Source organism: Vigna unguiculata, chromosome 8 (assembly GCF_004118075.2).
Source record: "Vigna unguiculata cultivar IT97K-499-35 chromosome 8, ASM411807v1, whole genome shotgun sequence".
NCBI lineage: Eukaryota > Viridiplantae > Streptophyta > Magnoliopsida > Fabales > Fabaceae > Vigna > Vigna unguiculata.
In genome coordinates, this window is record NC_040286.1 from 21,071,975 (window position 1) to 21,089,511 (window position 17,537).

The 17,537-nt window shown below is 32.7% G+C and overlaps 1 protein-coding gene across 1 annotated transcript; it reads right to left on the minus strand.

Moving 5' to 3' along the window:
• Positions 1 to 377: 377 nt before the first annotated feature.
• On the minus strand, positions 378 to 9,722 carry LOC114193836 (senescence-induced receptor-like serine/threonine-protein kinase). Its single transcript, XM_028083783.1, has 13 exons — positions 9,539 to 9,722; positions 7,814 to 8,351; positions 5,982 to 6,460; positions 5,672 to 5,807; positions 5,293 to 5,364; positions 5,114 to 5,185; positions 4,952 to 5,032; positions 4,492 to 4,652; positions 3,825 to 4,042; positions 3,387 to 3,513; positions 3,146 to 3,208; positions 2,875 to 3,064; positions 378 to 925 (listed from the first exon to the last, which is right to left on the minus strand). Exons 1-13 carry the CDS (start codon positions 9,657 to 9,659, stop codon positions 535 to 537), a joined length of 2,649 nt encoding a protein of 882 aa, XP_027939584.1. The 5' UTR covers positions 9,660 to 9,722; the 3' UTR covers positions 378 to 534.
• Between the last annotated feature and the right edge of the window lie 7,815 nt (positions 9,723 to 17,537).

The window sequence follows — 17,537 nt, forward strand, 5'->3', positions numbered from 1 at the left end:
TTTGGAAGACTTAATAGAAAGGTAATAAAATACTCAAAATTTTCTTATATTTTTAAAATGATTTAATGTTCCGATTCTAATATAAATCCCCAAATATAATGGAAAAATAATACATTCGCGGTTTATATAAAATAAAGTAGATTAAAAATGAAAATTGATTAATTTCAAACTCAGAAAAACTCAAGTAAATTAAAAAAAGAAAAAAAAAACTTAAGGGACCCGCATAATCCAAACTAAAAGGAGAAAGAGAAAACACAATTATTCCCTAAAAGTTTGCACACATGAGCGTAGGAAATCAAAGTGAATATAATGAAAATATAATCCGAGTGGAGGGACAGATTATCAGAAAAGAAAAAGTGCATAAAACAAACTACTTCAATATGGCATAACCTTTATTTGACCGTTGAACATATCTAGCTTAAGCAAGGTCCAATAATTACTATAAAGCAAACACAAGTACTTTAAATTAAAAAAAAAAAAATCAATCAATCATTCTAAATCGTAATGAAATTATAGAAGCCTAGCTATGATTAATTAATGGAATTCAATTTGTCTAGAACTCATGGCCAATGACTCTCTCACGTTGCTCACTGTCCTTTCAAGTGATAATTCAAGAGACAAACAGTCCTTTAATTCTAAGGCTATGTGCCCTATGTCAGGCCTGTGAATTGGAACTTGAGGGAGACATGACATGGCTATCCCTACAAATTTCCATGCTGAAGCACCATTGTATTTCCCATGTAACCTTGGATCAACAATTTCTTGGATATTTCCTGTTCTCAGTTTATTGTTAACCCAAGGAAGTATGTAACTAAGATTTTCTGGCGTTCCTGTTAGTGCTGGTTGACCAGTGATTAACTCTAGTAGGATTATACCAAAGCTATAAACATCACTCTTTTTGTTGAGAGTCCCAGAGCAATAAAATCTGCAAGGTGTACGGTATGATTATATATAAATGTACTCATAAAGATATTTATCGTCAATTAATAAAAATTATCTTTAAAGAGTTAGTGATAAAGCTCAACAAATTTATATGAGTTGTATTGATGATACGTTGAACGTTTGACTCCGTGTAACATCAATTTTAGAATGAGAAGAAACTAGAAAAGTTCAACATCAATAAATCATAACAATTCTATACCACTCCAATTTTAATTTTTTTAAATCTTAAAGTAACAAATCTATAAAAATATCATATTTACTAATAAACTTGAAAGATAAACTCATTTAGAATTGTATAATACAGGACACTCTTTACTTTTTATCCCCTCCTTTTCTCTCTACTAACATTTTTGTAAATGATCCACCAAACCTGAATCATTTTGTAAATAAAAAATATTATCCCAACTTTGTTTAGCGCATTTCATCTTTAAACTATCATATCCAAAGCAATATCTTGTATAAGCCATGGAGTGTCTATACTCTAGTTAACATTTTACTAACCAACACTTAGTTTCATATAGCATTTGTAAGGTTGTAAGTCTTAGTTCTATGATAAAATATGCTAAACTTGAATTATACATTTTCATTATCTATAAAAAGAGAATTATACATTTTTTTTCATATAACACTTTAAGCTCTTCTCTCCTCGTACTTTGCTTGAAACTGAGATTTTATTTAGAGAGAGAACATTATTTTAGATATTATTATGTACTTTATTGTCTCAATTCCATTCTAAAGCACACGAATCATTTCTCATCATATGTACAAATTTATTAAAAAATACATAAAAATATAAGTAAAGGACCAAATCAAATACTTGTAAAAAAAAACAAAGATTAAAATTCTAAATATTAGAAGTGGGTTTAAAGCCAAAATTGGCTTGAAAGGTGAGGTTTGCAATCACACATTTATATTTTAAATTAAGTTGAGGTGTCTGTACATTCAAAATATAGAGACTCTAAGTACTCTAATATGTTAAAGGGTGGAATTTAAGCCTAACTCAAATCTCACAAATCGGCTTATAAAGTGAGGATTGCACCCACTTATATATTATGAATTGCTCTTATCTCTAATCGATGTGGAACTTCAACACTAAATCATTCCTAACATATGAATAGGAATTTGAAACTTATTATAAAAACAAAAACAAATAGCAGTCTAGATGATATGTGATGTCATTTATATAAAATTTGATTTTTCAAACCTATAGTAACCCGCTTATACGCATAATAATTACCTTCGTGATATGAGTGTGAACATTTAAAGATCGTATTTCTATAAATTCCATACATTTTCTCCATCATGGTTAAAAGACCAAGGACAACTTGAATAGACCGACAATGACACTCTTAATTTATATCATATAGTAATATTGATAAACGTTATTCTCCTCCATTTCGAAATCAGATTTCTTTTTTTGGTGGTTTGACACAATTACTAAAAAGTATTTAATTAATAAAAAATTAGCTAAAATTATCCTTAATTTTTTAATTACTTCTGTGTACGCTTTTCATTAGTGATATCAGTTACACTTAGTGATATGTAGGGTATTACTGGAAAAACCATTTTAAACAAATTAAAAGAATTGTTATTTTAAAAATAGTTAAAAGATTTTAAATTAAGTCAGCCTTAGAGACGGTTAAAGATTGAACTATGAGCTTTAATTGTTATTGATTGCTACTTATTATACTTGTGATCTGTATATACAACACTCCTAAAACCACTTCACACGAATTAAGGAATTTAGGTAATGTTATTAAATATGTCAATATAATTTATCTATTTTTTTAACCTTAAAATTATCTAGATCTATTCTCCTAATATCTTGCCACTTATCACTTATTCTATACACTTGTCATTTTCAAATTGATCATTAATATTACAGCATCAATTCCACTGAATAAAAACTCTGAAAAATTGAATGTTACTTACTCAGGATCAAGGTAACCTGGTGTGCCTGCTGGGTAAGTTGTGACATAAGTGTCACTGTCATTGGCAAAAGTTTTAGACACTCCAAAATCTGAAATTTTGGCATGCATATTTTCATCTAGTAATATGTTGGACGTTTTCAAATCTCTGTGAATTACCGGTGGCTTACATCCATTATGCAAATAGTCCAACCCTGTTATTCCAATTATCAGACATATATTTGATAATAAGAAAAGAAAATAACTATAGAACATCATCATGAACTTAGTGTTACCATTTGCTGCATCCATAGCGATTTTAAGTCTTTGCGTCCATTCCAAAAAAACGGGGTTCTTATCTGCATAAGAAGCTAATATATATTAAGAGAGATCCTTTACATATCATGCAAGAAATTTGTCATCAGCGACCATATTATCATCATATTCAGCATAAGCATGTTCATGATTCATTTATCATGATGAAGTTTGTTTTCACCAACTTTCAATGCACATACCAATATTGGGTGAAGTGGAAACCTGATAATTTTTGTTGGAGGTTCCCTTCTGGAAGATATTCATAAATAAGTCCTTTAGTATCACCTTCATCACAGTATCCCACAAGAGAAACCACGTTTCTGTGATGAACATTCATCAACAGTTTTGCCTGCATTTCCAAGTTTAGAAATAAAATATGTTAGTATCATGATTGAATGGAAAATAGACTGGTGTATGTTCTCCTTAGAGCTTGACTGGGTCTCATGTTCCTATGACACCCAATAGTTTTACATCTCTTAGGAGTTGAGGCCTAAGACTCTCTATCACAATTTTATCTTTAAAAAACGTCTCAGATAACAGAAAAAAAAAATATTTAAACTACTTTTAGTCTCAGACTATTAGATGATATGAGACTGTTGGACATACCAGAGAGTATATAAGAAATATAAACAATTTTAAGAACACAAAGCATCTGATTACCTCTGATTGAAATTCCTTATACCCTTGTGCTGATGGTGAAGAAAGTATCTTCACAGCAACTCTTTTGCCACACTCTAAAGTACCTAGGTATACCTTACCAAATCCACCTTTCCCAATCATTGTTGAGAAATCATTAGTGATTCTAAGAATTTCTGAGTAAGAAAATGCTTGATTTGCTGATTTCAGTAGGTCATCTTTGACAGAAATTGTAGAAATCACTGGAACAATGTAAAATAACAACAATCATTTTCCACAGAATATATGTTTGAAAAGTGTGGCTTCGGTTCTAATTTTCTTTGAGAGCTTTGTGGCCTTGAAACTATAATCAGTATCCTAAATGCAAATAAGAAAAAAGTGTCTTGGAAAGTTGAATTTGATTGTACTAGATGGAAATCATCAAGGTAAAGATCATTGAAAATCCTTAAGTGAACAATATAAAACTAGTGTTATTTTGCAATCATTCACCATTACTTTACAACAATAAAACAAACACAAATATGGTAACTATAGCTAATAATTCTCATAATGGCCAGAAATTAACCTAGAATGTAAAATATTAATGAATTGGTCTCTGTATTTGTATTTAAAAATTATAATGTATTTGGATACAAAAATGACCTTCTGTAAGCAAGATATGGAGCATTGTAAAACTTATTCTTTAGATTACCTTTTCCCTTTTTTCTAAGTCTCCGGATCACCATAACTATGGTAGATATTGTGAGGACCACTGCAACAAATGCTGTTATAGAGGCCACTAATGGAATAAGAAACTTCTTGTGGTTGCTCTTGCTTGACTCTGTCTGATAAGGACGGAGATTTCCATCGAAACTGCAATGTATGAAAGTGTTAGTCATCATAAGATTGAGAAGAATTGTGATATGGAATTATATAATCATGAAGAGTATTAGTACTTTATAAAGAAAATCAAAGGTTAAAAAAGAAAGAGTGGTAAATTCTAAAACTATCATAATTTTGGTATTCCTAGTTGCTGCTTATTGTTTACAATATGAAGCAATAGAGGGTGAAAAACAAAGACTGTGAGGGAGTTAGCAAAGATTTATTTACATCTTTAGAAATTTTTATTTTACTTCAAGAAAGTTATGTGTAGCTATAGCCTAGGAACAAACCTGAATTGCAAAGAGTTGTTAGATGACTTTGCCTTTAGACTCTCCGGAACTGAACCTGTGAGCATATTCATGGACAAGTTACTGCAAAGATGATATCATGTGTTAAACATATTTGGAGAGTGTATGAGATAGAAAGTTTCATGTAACAATGTCACAACTCACAGAAAATGCAATTGTGGCAGTTTTGCAAAAAATTCTGGCACCTCCCCTGTCAATTCATTGTTTGACAAATCCCTACAACAGAATAGTATTGGTTTTGGTTCCTTTATGTTGCAACAGCAGAGTGTTCAGGTATTAATATCGAAAACAGATTTATGTGAAAATTAAGAAGAAAAACTTACAGAGTCTCCAAACATGTGAGGTTGGAGAATGAGGCATCTATTTCTCCTGACAACTTGCTTGAGCTCAAGTTTCTGCTTGAATTTTGTGAAGAATTTTGCCATTAAAAATAATAAAAGTGGAGCTGAAGCATATTACATTCATCAAGATTATTTCATATTTTATCAATGAATGTGTTTCACATTTCCCAGATATATTAGTAAAATAGAGTAATAATTATGTATAAATCTCATCTTAAAATTTGTACTTTGTCCCACAATTGGGTATGTCATATCTTAGATTAGATTGTTACCAATCAATCCAGTACATAACAGATTTACAGCAGATAAAATTTCCACATAGCAGCCTTGGATATCATGAGAAATTTCTAAACATACTTACAATGAAATGATTGTTGGAGTGTCTCCATTGCTGCATTTCACACCTTCCCATGTAAAATTCTTTGGTCCACAGGGGTCTCCTTGCCAATTCATGTTACTGATCCTATAAACATCTTTGATATGCCAGATTGCATCAACTGTTGTAATATGCAGTATTAACAAGAATATCAGCTAAAGATTGTGATTATGAACTTTAGAAGTAAACAAATTTTCAATAGGTCAGCACATAAAAAAAATAGAGAATAGAGGAATTTGAGCACCGAAATTGATCCAAATTATGTGACTTTTGGACAAGTTAAGAAGAAACCTACGATCTTCTTGTTGTGTGGAAGAATCTGACTGAGGCAGTACTCTGTAAATCTCAAGAGCATTAAGCATTGGAGGTAAGTCAGAATCAGAGTTGGCTTCAATCAATATCTTCTGAATCCCCATCCCTTGTTTTATAGGTAGAATTATGCTATAGGGCTTCCAGTATGAAAGAGTAAGAAATTCTGTCACATTATTATCGTCAAAACCATTAATAACAATATTCAATCTTCGTTTTTGTTTATTGGTCCGATCCTCAAAGTCAAAAAAATGAAGATAAACGCAATATTCAGAATCCGTGTCATATTTGAGTGTGAATTCCAAGGAACTGGAATGTAATCCCTCCACTGCAGAACTCAAAACTTCTGCTGGCAGTTTGTAAAGATCATCAAGTTTATCCAAATCAATAGCTGATGATGTTTTTAAATGCTTGTTATAATTGTTCGGAACTTCCCATGACCTTCCGTATATATCATCTGTGTACCTAACTTAAACACAAATTATTCCAACCAAAAATATTTGATTAGTTTCAACATTCTGATAGTGTCTCTCAACATTGAAACCAAAGTATGTTGCAATTGAAACTAAAACAGTGGTATAATTTCATTTGAGTACGATGTAGATTATGCTACCTTTCTTTGTTTAATTTCACAAAATTATATTTGCTTTCCACGAAATTTTAATTATTATGTTAAATTGTTTTCTCGAATTAACTCAGTAAGTTAAACTGTGAGTATTTCCATTCTCTGTTGCTCTGCCCTTTTCTCAGTATGGCTTACTATAGGTCTACGCATATGATAAACATTGTGATAACATTTCACATCTATAAACTGTAGAAAATAATAAATTTGATGAAAAAAGCATTAAAATTAGTTATTAAGATTATCATGTGTTCACTTGGATTCAATGTTTATCTAGCTTATTTCGGTACCATAACAAACAAAAAAATAATAAAACCCTTTCATGCTGACACATATACACTTATACTGATCGGTGAAAAAATAGATGTAATAAAGGAAACTCCAATTTATAACTTTAATATTATATTATTAATCAACTTATTAAATAAAATTTATATTTATTTATATATTATAAATTAGTCTTATTTCTAATTAAGTACTTCCGGCTATTATTAAATTGTGTTCCGGCTATTATTAAATTGTGTTGATGGAGAAAATAAGCTAAATGATTGTGATCAAAGTCTAATTATCATTTCAATGCTAATATATTAATATGTATAATGCATGTTTCGATGAACTCAATTAGGTGGGTTTATTGCAAGATATAAAATTAAAACTAAAAGTTAAAATTAGTTGATATATAAAATTTATTTATAAAAACTTTATTGTATAATTTTTCTAAATTTTAACTATTAATTGATAATTGATTCAATACAATAATTAATGACATATTTTATCTTTTACTAAAAAAACATATTAAATGCTAAAAATCAAACACGTACTAATCATACTAACAATCAATCAAATCCATACAAAACTAACATAATTAAAAATGTTTTATTAAGACTGTTTACTCCTATTAATCTGAGCCTAAGTTGACACTAGTTTAATAGAAAATTAATTTCATATACTCATTCTGTCCTTCAAAAACAATTTATCCGAAGACTTGTTCAAACAACTAGAAAAGACATTTACCAGCACCTACCATATAATTAATTTCGTAATTTCATTCTTTCCTTTGAAAACAATTTATGGAAAGACTAATTCAAACAAGTAGAAAACGCACTCACACCATCACCTATCATATAATTAATTTCTCGAACTCATTAGAATAGATATGAAAGTGTAGAAAAGATGCATAGTTTAAGCGAAGTCACCTGATGAAGTTATCTTCAGAAGCACCAAGGTTAAGTCTGGTGAGGAGATCTAGTGTTAACAAAGTGGAGGAACTTTGATAAATGGAATTGTCCAAAGGCCATAGCTCCAACAATGAGATGAAGGGCACCCCTTGATCGATGTTCACAAGGCAAAAATCGATTCTTTCTGTTGAGGCAAAATGAACAGCTTCGATTCGAATTACCGCAGCCTCAGAAGCGTTTATTGTCTTCAAGAAATTGACTCCAAGATGCAGATCAAAAACTGGTGCTTTATTTTTGCTGTCATAGTTGCCATATGCAAAGTAAGCCCTGACTATGTATTTCTTATTCTTTCCCTGTTTGGGTGTTAAGGTATAGCAATTTCTCTTCCCATAAGGGAAACTTCTCAATGTGTTCAACTGCTTATGAATTTGACTTATGTTGTAAGTTGAGAATGTATTATTCATTTCACCAAATTCGATATCATCTGCTTCGTACTGTAAGTTGGTTGTTTTGTCAGTGTAGCCCTCGTTTACCCCACAATCAATGCTTATAACACCTACAAAATATAAATACATATAAGAGTAAATCCATGTTATTATTAAGCTCTAGATTTCTTGGTATATGACATGACTGGATTTTGAAATTAGCTTATAAGAATCATTTTTATTATTTATTTGGTTTTCCTGAAAAAAATTATCGGAAAAATCAACAATAATAAGACATAGTTCAACTTACTTTAACTTACATAAGAAAATTAATACTACGTAGAATTTAAAATCTTAAAATAATAAATTTATAGATTTTTTTTTATATTTTATTTAACTTTCTCATTTATAGTCAATGTAGAATTTAGATTCATATTTATATTCTCAATATTGATGAATATTTTATTTAGTGATTACTTTCAAAGTTACATCTGACGTTTAATCAAAATATTTTGAAGTCGTGTTATAAATTAAGGGTGATAACTTAACAAACAAAAGTATTTTGATACCACACTTATTCTTATTACCATTTGATATTGTTCCTCCTTACTCTTCACTTTCTCTATTTTCTAAAGATATAAAAGTTAATTTTTGTTAAGACTATTTTATTCTTATAAGAGTTGTCAAATGGTCGTCAAATGGTATAAAAAAAATCTTTTTTCCTAACGTGTAACATAAGATATGTTGGAATAAATGCATTAAAATAATGTAAGCATGTTTTTTGGTTTGTTGAATAAAGGGTTAAATATGTTTTTGGTCCCTCAAGTTTTAGTGAAATTTGAAATTGATTCTTCTTCGAAACTTTTAACTAATTTAGTCATTCATCTTTAGACATGTATGAATTTAGTCCTTTTAACCAGATTTTGTTAAGTTTATATAACGTTTCAAGCACATTTCATGATAGTATTTGAATTGTTTACATTGTTTGACCCATTTTCGTTTAAATGGTAACTCAAATATTATCATAAAATGCGTTTAAAACTTTAAATAAACTTAACAAAATTTGATTAAAATGACTAAATTCACGTATTTCTAAAGATGAAGGACTAAATTGATCAAAAGTTTTGATGAGGGACTAATTCCAAATTTCACTAAAACTTAAGAGACCAAAAACATATTTAACCCTTGAATAAACTTAAATTTAGGAGTAATTTATTTTGACTTGATTTATTATAAATTGATTTAAACCTAAACTAGATTTTTAAAAGCTTAAATTACAAAATATAGAACGGTGAAGAAGATTGGTGTAGATTCATACCTGAATAATCAAGATTGGCGAGGTTCCGGTAAGTAGTTAGTTGAGGGTTCTGAGCAAGTATATTGATGAGTGATGAAGCACAAATTGCTAAAACTAGGATCCATTGCAATTCTCTGTCCATAGTGCTAATAAAAAAGAGAGAATAAGTTGATAAGTGCACCCTTTTTGTGTAGAAAAATCAGACTCTTTCGAAGGAAGAGTACTCGAAACCTATAAACTATAAATACTAAATATTTTATCTTTTTTTTTAGCAATGATGGCTAATTAAAGAGGTAGGTAGGGAAACTAAACTTCCCCGAAAGGGATGGTAGGCCATATTAATTTATTAAGTTATTAAGTATACTCATCTTCTTGTGAGCTGTATTTTTTTATGTATTTTTTAATAATTAAAGTTGTATAATTATTTTTATGAATTAAAATTTACATACATGTTTTTAAGTACTTGCATTTTGTGAGACAATATTAAGAGTACTTTTATAAATATTTTCTTCTATTCATCTATTGATATGTCTTTTCAAAATAAAAATTGTGGTAGCCATTTGTTCATGACAATTTGACTCACTCTTCCGTTGGAAACTTTCAATATCGATACTACCGTACTCTTGGAAACCTTTCACTAATATAGATCATAGCGTATGAGGAACTTTCTTCTTTACTCTTAGGAGAAAAAGACATCTTCTTTTCTGGGCTAGATTCTTAAATCCGTGTGATTTATTGTTATTTTTTCATTCATATTCAATGTTATCTATTCTTTGGAACTGTTTATCGAAGATTTAGACTTGACGTGTATAACACTCCATTTAATTAATAACGTAATTAAAGAAGCGTCACACTGGAATAATATCGTAGCTTAGTCCTAGAGTTTAAACCCACTCCTTACAACGTAAGGCACACCACGGTGCCACAGGATAAACCAGATATAAAGTTAAAAGGAATCGAAGAGATAACAAGTCAAACAGAATATATGGGCCATGACCCTAAGAAAAGCCCAACAAAAGAAATAAAACATCAGCTCCAGCCCAGCAGGGCTATGTAGCGGAGTCACCGTTCCCCTGTTTCATCACAAGAACCTCTCGCTTCTGCTCACATCAATAATTTGATGATCATCGCAAAAGAGAAGAACCACACACAAAACAATCAAACGAGCAAAGGGCAAGCTAGAGCCAAAATCATTTCATCAATTAAATCGGATTCATATTCACAGTCCATCATACATACATCACACAAGCATGTCACGACTCCCCAAGCAATACACTACGACTCGACTCGACTCATCCGGATACATATAACCTGGTCGGATTCAGCGAATGCTTGCACTTGTGGTGGATACCTCTGCTCACCCCCGAGCTGCTCACCCCCGAGCTATGTGTTACAAGTGTTATAATGAATCAATTTTCCCTCACCACAAGGTTAGCCCTTAATGAATTTTGGGCCTCCTGCTACTCTCACCACATGAGTCAATCCGCTCTAGGTGAGACTAACTGACTCCTTAGAGTGTCAGGATGCAACCTTACCTTGAATCCTTACCTAGTTATACAGATGGGGCACCACCATGGACACCCACTAATAGGGGCCATGGGATTACGTCCCGACCACTGAAGCACAACCCTGGGAATCTCACCTAGAGATCCCCAAGGACTTACGTACTGACACGGACCAAACTTTCTTAATCAATCCAACAGATTCGGCATGCATATACACAATTTATATACATATACGTAAAATTTCTCGCAATCCACCTCTTTCGTTTTCCCAACCAAACCATGCCAACTCATTATTCTGGAACCCAGAGTATGGAACCATGTCTCATGCCATTACCATGCCACATTGATACCAACCCTTTCATGTCTCATGTTGAACTCATGCCAAACTCATCATTTCAATTCCATGAATCATCTCATACAATTATCATGTTCACATCATGTTAAAACTCGCAAATCACAACTCATACACCTCATTCATACATGCCATTCAGTTCATAAACTTAAAGGTAATACTCATACAAGCATGTTGTCCGTTTTTAAAATCAAGAAAACATCAAGACGAACCCCTTTCTCGCCCAGCATATCGCTCAGGCAGAAAGGTCTCGCCCAGGCGAGGAGGACCCTCGCTCAGGCGAGCTCCCTTCACCTAGGCGAGAGCTCGACCTCCAGAATTATAACCCTGTGCGCGTTCGCGCTTAGGCGAGACCCTCCTCGCCTAAGCGAGACGTTCGCTCGCCCAAAAAGTAGAGTGGGTCACCTGGGCGACCCTTCGTGGAGAAATACACAGGCGAGTCCTTGTTGATCTTGCCTAGGCGAGACAGGATCGCTTAGGCGACTTTAACAGACTTCGCCACTGTTCCTCCCTGCCATCAACACAGTTTCATGCCCAAATAACAACACAAATCATGCCATACACTCACAACCACATATAAGCACAAAAATCACAAAACATCATCAAAACTACCATCATTGCCCCAAACAATAGGGTTCTAGCTTCCCTTACCTGGAAATAAGCTAGCAAGACAGCCGTACACGCCCTCGACACAGAAGGTAAGAGCACAACAGCTCAAGGAAGGAGAACAGTGACTGGAAGGAAACCAAGAAAATATAGCAGAAGGGGGTTATCAAAAGAGTCCCACGGAAACGCCATAGAAGAGTTAGTGGAAGCTATAACGAGCTAGGAAATAACTTACATGGAGTGGAGAAGTTGAAGTTCGCTCGGAGAAGGTGACGGCTAACCCTAGCAGAGCTCTGAAATAGAAGGGACAATGTTTAGGTACGAATTTGCAAAAGTGAGACTGACAAAGGAACCCTAGCAGCTTTAGGGCTTTTGCACCCTATGGGTTAGCCCTTAGGCCCAAAAGATTAAGGCCAACCCTTACACATTAGGGCAGAAAAGAGAAACTGATTTTAATGGGCCTTACAATGTATGTTCACAATATATATATATATATATATATATATATATATATATATATATATATATATATATATATAATCAAATTAACTCGATGTTGATTTTTTGTAATCAGGATTAGCAAACAAATACACAAATGATGTGCAAATCATTTATGTTGTGGACTGATTCTAAAAGTATGTTTAGTTCGCTTAACTATTTTTTATTTGAATATCAATTAAAAATTTATGGATACATCTCTTTTTTGTTAATTGATTATTTTAGATGGAAATGGAATAACTTGAATAGAAACGGTGAAGATAAAAATGGATTAAAAAGTAAAAGTGTTTGACAAGACCGAGAACGTAAAATATAAGAAATATAAATGCAGAAAAATAAATTATCAAAAGATAAAGAAACTGATAAAAGAAATTTATGATAGCGGTAATTCAAATTGTAACAATCATCGAGATTTGTCATTATCATATGTTGCAGCATTATCAAAGTGTTTGTAGTGTAAATATAATTGTCACATTATCATATAATTCTGAATGCAAGAATTTTTTTTTTTATTGCATAAAGTGTTTAAACAATATCGTATAATATGTTATAGTGATAAAAACGTTAAATGGCATGTTTATTAAAATTAAGTAACATGTATGGACAACAGAGCTGCTCTTAGTTATCTATTTATAGAACATAACCTTTAAATCGTTAAGTAGTGTCTAACAAAGTATAGAAGAGTATTGTTTCTGTAAAGTAGAAAATTTAAACAATATAAAATCATTAGAATGTCCATGTCTTTAATAAATTAATAAACGGATACAGCTTTAAAAATATTGGAGACGAAGACAATGATATAATTCATTATTGACATATATTGGACTCCACATCTTATCCGGTCCACAACTTTCCTTGCCAACTAAAGGTCATCGCACATTCATATCTTTGAGGAAAAATATTTGGTTTATAGACCACCTCCAACTATTGTGAAGGTAACCAAATCAGGTTGGTCTTGAGTCTGTGTTCCTCTACCATTATTGAACACTACACACAAGCCACAAGGATGAAAACGTGTCTAGTCTAATATCGAAACAACTCAAACTACAACTCTATTTCTCTTTTTAACAAGCACAACATTTCTATACATACTCTCTCGACGTATACCGACTACATAACATGCTTTTTTTTTTACCAACTACCTGTTGTATATCACTCTTCTTTCCCCAAACTTTCAGAATTAAGAAACAAAACTATCTTTGACATAGTCATGAGTATGCACCCTCACTACTTTATCAAGACTTCTATTGTTCTTAAATTTCCAATTTCATAAGCACTTATACATGCAAGACACGACAAATCCACAATCCTTAGGTCTTCCTAAGGACGAACTACTCTGATACCATTAATATAACACCTCATTTAATAGTGCAATATTACTAAATAAAATATTACATAAAGGATAATCCACAAGTAATAAGAGACCGACACATAACTATACTATTATAGTTATCCAAAATAACCATATTAGCATGTAACAAGTTCTACATAAAAAACTTCAATGGGCTAAAAGCTTACCACAAAACTACAAAGCTTTTTTCTGGAGACAAGCATTATCTGGATAATGTCGGAATCGTTAGAGACAAGCACTTGTGGTGGCCTCTATTACTTTGCATTGTCATTATCAATAGGCTTCACCCTATAACTCACAAGGTTAATCCCTTTTGCATTTGAGGTCATTATCCTGCCTTCAGACTAAGACCTCCTATGACTCTCACCAGATAACCCATTCAACACTACATGAGTGTGACTGGTTATTAGAGTTTAGGATATCACTTTGCTTGAATTCATACATCAATGAATACACCAAATAAATCTACTATATATCTAAGACGATCTTAGTATACTAAAATTACTGAATTTTCCATTCTAATTCATCGACATGTGTCTGAAATGAAGAGTTTTTTGGTCTTTTCCGTCTGTTTTGTCTTCTTTGGACTTTCTCGCTTCTTCTTCTCCTCTTTGGTAGTAGGTGGGATGATTGATTGATGTATTAGACGTTCTTTTTCTGTATCACGCCTTCTCCTCCTTCTCCCCTTCTTCTTTTCTTCTTCTCTTGCTTCTTCTAATTTATTATATTCTTATTTTGCATATTTGGATTGGTTTCTATTGATCTCCTAGCAAACGTACCAAAAATCAACTATAGTATAATGATTTTTAAGTAAGAGTGTCGATCCCATGAGGAACAAATTCAGTTAAAATATATAATTATCTCAATCAGTATATATACAGAAAAATTCAGTGAAAGAAACTAGGATTGAATTTCATATATCTCACTTGTCTATAATCTGGATAAATATAAATATACAGCATCTGAATTTACCAATATTGATGCAACACCAAAAAATTATTTATACTGATTCCTCACGTATAAGGTTCATAAGATTAGTCCCCTAAATATCGATTTCTCACATATTCAACAGATTAATCCAGCATTATCATCAAGTGTTATAAGCAACTGATATATTGAAATCTATTCCTAGCATCACAATACATCAAGTATCATTGTTCAAATCAGATTTTTAGAAATACTTTCCCATCAGATCTAAAAATCACAATCAAGAATCTATTGATCAGATAGAATCAAGCATTACGAATAGAACAATAATACCAATATTGAAAGTGTAAGGGTGTAAACTTTGTAAATCTTTTGAAATACTGCAAAGTCAGACTCAGGTTGCCTTGACAAACTGGATGTATCTCAGGTTTGAGTGAACCATTATAAAAATCTTGTCCATTGTTATTCTCTCTAACCCTTCTCTTTGGCATTCCAATTTAAAGTTTAAAGAATTGTGATCTAAACCATCTTTTTGACCTTTTTGTGAGATATAGTGTTATCTGCAGCATTGATCATGTTTGCATAACTCATTGGAACCTATCTTGATTGATCTTTCATATTATTCTTGCTTTAAATCACAAATTTGCATTTCTGCATTGTTCCCAATATTTTAGTTGATTGTTTTTGTGATTCGATCGATTGACTACATCAGTATTGCATTTGTTTAGTAAAATCAATCGGCTAACTCTATTTTTTATCAGTTGAAAGTGTTCAGTCTAGGAGTGTTTGCATCTATACTTGGTGATCAAATTGATTCAATTAAAAATTGCTTTAGGCTTTTAAAAGTCACCCTATTTTTAACTAGCCAATTCAACCCCCTTGACATTTGATAATGTTAATTTTTACCATTATCCAAGCTATATTTCATTAGCAAAATCATCTCTTCCAAAGCTTTTAACCTACTTAATCCTCAATTTTATCTTACTTTTGTAAATAAATACATTGTGGGTTACATTGATCTAATTATACCACTAATCCCCATTTTTGTGTCTTTTTTTTGTAGATGGGAAGCTTTGTTCCAAAAATCCAGACTAATGAGTGACCCGAAATAGCAAAGAGAGAAGAAAAATGTCAACAGGAAGCGCCTGGCGACGCGAAGCCAGCGCCAGGCGGAACAGACCGCCAGCCACGCGCCAGCCAAGCGCCAAACAGGCGCTACTGTTAGTCACCGCCTGGCGGCACTTAGTCACCGCCGGGCGGTAGCGGGAAGACTTGCCCCTGTTTGGTGGCTTGCGCCTGGCGGTGAGACCCTTCCGCCAGGCGCCTGTTTTCGCTGATGTGTCAAATGACCCTTTTTCTTCTGTTTTCGCGGAGGGAAACTCATCTTGGACATTTTGGAGCTCGAGCAACGCGATTTGGAGAGCTTGGAGGAGTGCTAGGGCTTGTGGGAACAACTCCATCTTCCTCTATGTATCTCTTTCTCTTCCATTTTCCATTTTGTAAGCTTGAGCTCTCCATGACAATGGAGAGCTAAACCCATTTTTGTTGGGGTTAGATGTAGCCACTGAACTCTTATGTATTTTCGAATGGTTTGAATATATATATGCTTCTTCCATTGATTTCTAGTATCTTTGTTTATGCATTTAAAGCTTGCTTTGTTTTACCCATTCATTGCATGATATTTGGGTCATTAGGTATTGGAAAATATCTCTTGAAACCTTGAATTGGAATAAGATACCTAATGGAACTTGTATCTAGGAATGGAACTTGACCCATTAGTTGTCTTAAACCCTAATTTGTAAAGCGGGTTTGTTTATTTAGGGATTCAAGGAATTGACTCTAAATAAGGAAACCTAGGCTCATTCAACTAAGGGATTAGAGTTTGAGTAAACTTGTGGGTTGACATTAGTAATTAATGGAGAAGAGTTTTATTGCTTAATATACATGAGAGTGAAGTAGGTGAAGTCTAACTCCAACAATATCAATCCATTGCATTTCTAGCCTTTACCATTTTCTAGAGTCTTCAAATATCCAAGTTCAATTTTAATTGTTTATGAAATATTTACTTTCTTGCATATAAAAACCCAAATCATGAATATATTCATTAGTTTAAATTAATCACTAATTACACAATTATTTAGTATACACGAGTCTCTTGGGAAACGATATGCCGGTCTTACTGATTACTACTTGCGCGACTTGGTACACTTGCCAAAGTCCTAACAAGTTTTTGGCGCTGTTGCCGGGGACCCGTGTCTAATACTAGACTTTTGTGTGATTTCTGACTTATTTAGACTTAAATTCTTTTGTGCATATTTACTGTTTTTGTTTACTTTTATACGCACATTAATTTTGGGCTAACTTGTAGTTCGAGCTTGCTTTTGTTGTTGCTCTATAGTTTATGCAGGGTAGAATCCGTACAAGGAGGTCTGCATCTTCAGAACCACTCCTTGTTGATCCCGAGATAGAGAAAACTGCCCGCAGAAACAATAGTGTCACAAGGAGAAGACGAGCTCAAGCACAACAAGTTGTCCATCACTCTTCTGCTTCAGACACTCTTTCATCTACTTCTCAGAATCTTGATCCTTTTCCAGAAGAAGAAATGGCAGACAATCCTCATGGTGATGGTAGAGGTCGTGAAAGACGCACTTTGGAAGATTATGCAGCGTTCACAGGCCATATTAACTTCAACAGTATTGCTAGGCCACCTGTCAATGCCACCAACATGGAGATGAAGCCAGCTCTTATTCATCTGGTGCAGAGTAATCAGTTCAATGGCCT